This window comes from Montipora capricornis, chromosome 11 (genome assembly GCF_036669925.1).
Source record: "Montipora capricornis isolate CH-2021 chromosome 11, ASM3666992v2, whole genome shotgun sequence".
Classification (NCBI taxonomy): domain Eukaryota; kingdom Metazoa; phylum Cnidaria; class Anthozoa; order Scleractinia; family Acroporidae; genus Montipora; species Montipora capricornis.
The window spans coordinates 6,554,564-6,559,563 of NC_090893.1; the positions used below are offsets into that span (position 1 = coordinate 6,554,564).

The following is a 5,000-nucleotide window of genomic DNA, read 5'->3' on the forward strand; positions in this document are numbered from 1 at the left end:
TCTAGAGATAATTCTTGTTTACAAACATTGACATCACATTTGTTTTGATATTCAAATTTTCATACCACGAAACAAAAGAAGTTCTGATTTGGCATATTAATAACAATGGGTGACGTCGCGAGAAACATCGCCATACCTGTATGATTGGGAAGTCAGCTACTCGCAGGCCCATGTCAGCGTGCTCCGTTCTAGTCACGTGCTTCTTAGCAATGTCAATAGCACCCAGGGCAATTCCGTTCCAACACGCTGAGCTGAATAGCAAGAAGTATGGATCGATGACCTCATGTCCAGCCAGAGGGAATTCACCTTTTTTTTTTTGTAAAAAAAAAGAATGTTTAGTTTAAAGCACCAACTGACATGAACGATTGTCTCAGACATGTTCAACGAGCTTCTTGTCCAGGATTGATACACACCAAAATTTGACTTCCAACAATTGTCCCTTTACTGCGCCTTTTAATAACATGCGGACTCTTAAATTCAAAGGTCAACTGACAAATGCGTTTTTCGCTACCGTCAATCAAATGTTCGGCGGCTCCTCCAAGCTTCCGACTATTGCCGAGCGCGTAGTAATCAAATCAGATCATTGAGCCCAGTTCAGTCAACATAGTCGGAAGCTGGGAGGAGCCGCCGAACATTTGATTGACGGTAGCGAAAAACGCATGTGTCGACTGAGCTTTGAATTTTAGAGTCCGCATGCTATTGAAAGGCGCAGTAATTAAGTCTAAGCATTTGTTGCCTATTTCCAACAATGAAGTAAGGGCAAAGGTTGGCGTTATTTTTACCGCAGGGTATTAATGCAGGTGTTTATCCTTACTTGAGGAGAAGCATTTGGAGGACACTTTGTTACGTAAATTGTCTGTATTCCGAGACACGAGTGATGTTGAAGTTGGGGAAAACAGCAAGGGGACACTAGGTGACGCTTATTAAAGGTAAATGTAAAGTGACTTTATTTAACGTGGGTAGTTCCTTCAGTTACAAAACTGGTATCAATGGAAGCAGACGGTGCGCCCTTTACCTCCCTCCTTCTATCAGTGCTCCGTTTTAAGGGTATTTGAAGCTATAGCTACACGGATCAGAGGAAAGTCGAAACAGACGTGTTAAGTCACCGAGGATTGAACCGGGGACCTCTCGCTCCGAAAGCCGCTCACTAGCCAACTGAATCACGACTGCTCCTAAACTGCTTATTCAAACATGATCCGCGTGCGTCTAATTAGGGTCTATCCTGAACATATTTCACTCGTCATTGGAAGCCGGTTCAAGGGTGAAACGGTTAACAACGTTCTCCTTAAGCAACTCACCAAATGACCCAACAAGTCTGTCAGCAGTCAGGATACCTTCACACACCACAGGACTGGATTGGTTACCGCGCATGCCCATGGCTGACCAGTCGTCAGTACTAGACCGAACTTCATCCTTCCAAAGTAAGAAAAGCTCTTTTTCAGATCTACAAACTGTGTCGATTCATGTGAATAGACGGCTTTGATTTACTCAGACATAACGGCTTAGAATCTTCATGAATTAATTCGGGTTTCACTGATTACATTACATTACATATATACTACTTAATTGGGATCCTTTCGGAGAGTATAAATGATCTCACAGACAGCAGGTAATTACATGTGAAAATCTCACTGACTGAAAGGCAAAATGGCTTTTAATTTTTAAAAATTCTATGTAATGTATGTCAAACCTTAAACATAAGATAGAGGCTGAGGTTCATGAAGTCGCCATCAAACGCAGGACTCGTGCATTCAACAACATAAAAGTCTGCGAATCCAGCGCTTGTTACCCAGGCTCCATACCGCAAAACTTGAATGGTGCCGTCGTCCAGTTGCTTTGCTTTGGAGGAGAATGGGAACCAGTTGTGGCCACCTGTTTAGCGAATCAAACTGTCATTGATTTATATTGAAATGCATTACCCTTGAGGTATAGGCCGCTGGTGTCTTTGCCCGGGGACTCGTGACATCATCACTGACAACGACATGAGTGCAACTCCATTGGGTGTCGGTCTTTCGACTTCTCCGACAAAGACGGTTGTCGAACTTCAATCAATGATTTATCATCCTGTTTGCCTTTGTGCTGTCACTACTCCCGTTCTTACCAGTCTTTATCATAAGCACGGGCGTGAAAAAATCGCAAGGACAGGGAAAATAAATTTTTATAGGCTTTATGCTCACGCTATTTCACAACATTTCTCACACGATTTTAGTCATGGTTATTCTTGTGCTTATCGCCCAAGTGGTCCAGGCTCTTGCCTTTCATTGGCAATCTCCGGTGCCATGGTTTCTCCTTATCTCACTCCTGGGAAAAAGAGGGAGCCGCGGAGTAAAGTTTTCCCCAGGACTTCTCCTCTCTACTTCATAGCTTTGACAACTAAGCCTCCCAGTTGCACAAGTTTTGCCGTACTTTTGCCTCAAAAAGCGAAAAAACATTTACCTGTGGCAGGGTCGCTGAACACCAATGTACCAACCAATTTGTCTTTGTCTAGCCGTCTGAGAATATCTTGAATAGTATTGTTGTTATGGTAACGGAACAGCAGTGCTGCTACCGCACCGAGGTGCATGACTACGAGCAAAGGAAAAAAGGACAACTTAACAAAATATACTCACCGTAATTTAAAAAGTTTCCGCCATTTTAAAAGATCCCGCTTGTTGGTGAAAATTAAGAATATTCGAGCAAACACGTACAGTTTGTGGTATAATCATTAAGGCAAAGGCGATCTTATTACAAGGATTTAGATTTAAGTAATTTTCGCTCTGATCAGCTTTTCCCTTATGAGGGCCCATTTCATTGTAGGTCTACAGCTAACCTTTATGTGGATTTTCTGAGGTTTGCAGCGTTACAAAGGCTACGCTTTAATATATGAGCCCTGTACCAAGGATCACCAAAGGCAAAACTATAATTCTCAATTTTACGAATATTTCATCAAATCATTTTAAATGCCCGACGATTAGGGACCTTTAGATCGGAAGACAAGGACAACTTCGAGTGACGAGTTTTCCGTTCAGAGCACGCGCACTTCGAAAAATGTCGGCCTCCAAACCTTATGCGCATGCACAGTACGGAAAACTCGTACTCGTAGGCGTCCTCGTCCTCCGATCTAAAGGTCCCTAATCTTTGGTGTTGTGCTTTGATGTCCGAAAAGATATATTCAACCAATCAAATACCGCGAAGAGTCTCCGATCCCACGCGCTTAACACTGTTAGCCAATAAGACGATTTTGTTTGAAACCCACTCACCGTAGACCATAGCGGTGCTCGAGCAACCATATCTGGCGATTGTTTCCACAACCATTCCAGCACATACATGACTCTGGCCCAGTCCACCTAATTCCTTGGGCACGACGAGTCCCAGTAGGCCAAGCGACGCCAAAGCATTCATGCTCTTTCTTGGAAATTGATAATTTTCATCGCATGTAATCTACAAAACAGAGATCGTGTCAATTACATTTTAGAGTAACTGAGTAAGGACACTATGCTTTGATTTTGCATCGCTGGCGATTGGTTGTTGGTCCAAGTATATCGTGCCTGTTTCAACCAATTAGAAACTTTACGCCGGAAGTTGTTTCGTGGTCTGTTGAGTGTTGAAAGTAATCTTGCGATTGTTTCAGTTCGCTGTGCAATGCTACGCTATGTGATTGGGTTAAAAATCTTGCACTACATTCTCACCCGATAACAGGCAAAAGCAAATTCAATTCGAACCGTCCCTGGCCTTCGTCTCCTACTGTAGTAAGTACGGCTGTTCAGTTTTTGTCTCATTCCGTGACATTCTTGTGGCTCGTCACGTGATCTTTCCTTCGTTGGGAAGGAAAAACTGCGACACAAGCGAAAAGGGGTCAAATCTGCTGCCGCAATAAATGTTTGGTTTTTATTTGACGCCTCACAATTAAAAACTGTCTTTCCACGGTACCCTTCTTTGTCTATACTCAAAACGACCATAACATTCAAATTCGTAAGCTTTCATATATCTCGCTTCAAACCCGTTGATTCCAATTATAGAATAAAATACGGCACATAGTCCATTTCATTTTTTGCTGCAATTGTGTGTGCTATAGACCTTATTCATAAATGGCGGTCAATTTATAATTCTTTTGTCAAAGTGCAAATTAGCCTACCAAGTCTCGATACCATACAGTGAATTGAAAAATTTGGTTTTAACAACGGAGTTGATAATGTAAATTGGCCACCGTACAGAGATTCTAAAAGCTGACGTTTCGAGCGTTAGCCCTTCGTCAGAGCGAATCGAGGGATTATGGGTTACGTGTAGTTTTTATAGTAGAGTAGGAGCTACGCTACGTTGCCTGTGGTACGTGTTACAGAAAATCAGAAGGCACTGAATTGTGTGGTATTGAAATACAGCATTTCCGTCTCCGAAGAATAACAATTAAAAGGGAAGCGAGAAACATTGGCTTCTGGGCTGACATGTTGATAATTTTCAAGTTCCCTCACAACTTCTTTTCACCACAAGTGTGCCCTCTGAGCATCTGACTGCTTTGTAATACTAAAATTCACTGAAGTTAACCCTTTCGGGCGGGGTTAGTGTCGGGATGGGAGACCAAAACAATAAACCCCTCATAAACACAAGCATCTGACCGAAAATACTATTAACGCTAACAAATGCGAACTCAGCAAGGTACAGATTTTGTTAGCTTGCTTTATGCAAAACAAATATTGATGCAAAAGCAAATAATTATTGATACACAGTTTTTAGAAAGAACAGAAGGAAGTTGCCGGAACGGTCGATCGAGAATAAAATATTTACGACATGAAAACAACATTAATTTTGAACCATGAATATAGAATATAAAAAGTTACGATCAGCGACAAACGTTTTGGGAGATTTTTGCTACGTTCAAATAAATCGCAAAATCGAAAGTGACATGCCGGAATTCAGCGGGCGCCGTGATTAAGTTACCGCGGCATGTTTACTCTCCAAACAGTGAAGTATCTGTGTCAAATGATGGCAAGATACCGGGTTTTTGTAAGTTTCTTTTTCTGTCA

At 42.0% G+C, this 5,000-nt stretch overlaps 1 protein-coding gene across 2 annotated transcripts in view; it reads right to left on the reverse strand.

Moving 5' to 3' along the window:
• Nucleotides 1-5,000, reverse strand: part of LOC138024129 (uncharacterized) — a 19,321-nt gene that overhangs the window by 6,582 nt on the left and 7,739 nt on the right. For both annotated transcript variants that reach the window (XM_068871236.1, XM_068871237.1), the window contains exons 2-6: nucleotides 3,240-3,420; nucleotides 2,437-2,565; nucleotides 1,691-1,872; nucleotides 1,299-1,413; nucleotides 137-306 (exon numbers count right to left, since the gene is read on the reverse strand). In XM_068871236.1, coding sequence (XP_068727337.1) covers nucleotides 137-306; nucleotides 1,299-1,413; nucleotides 1,691-1,872; nucleotides 2,437-2,565; nucleotides 3,240-3,420 — 777 coding nt within the window. The remainder of the gene's footprint in view (nucleotides 1-136; nucleotides 307-1,298; nucleotides 1,414-1,690; nucleotides 1,873-2,436; nucleotides 2,566-3,239; nucleotides 3,421-5,000) is intronic.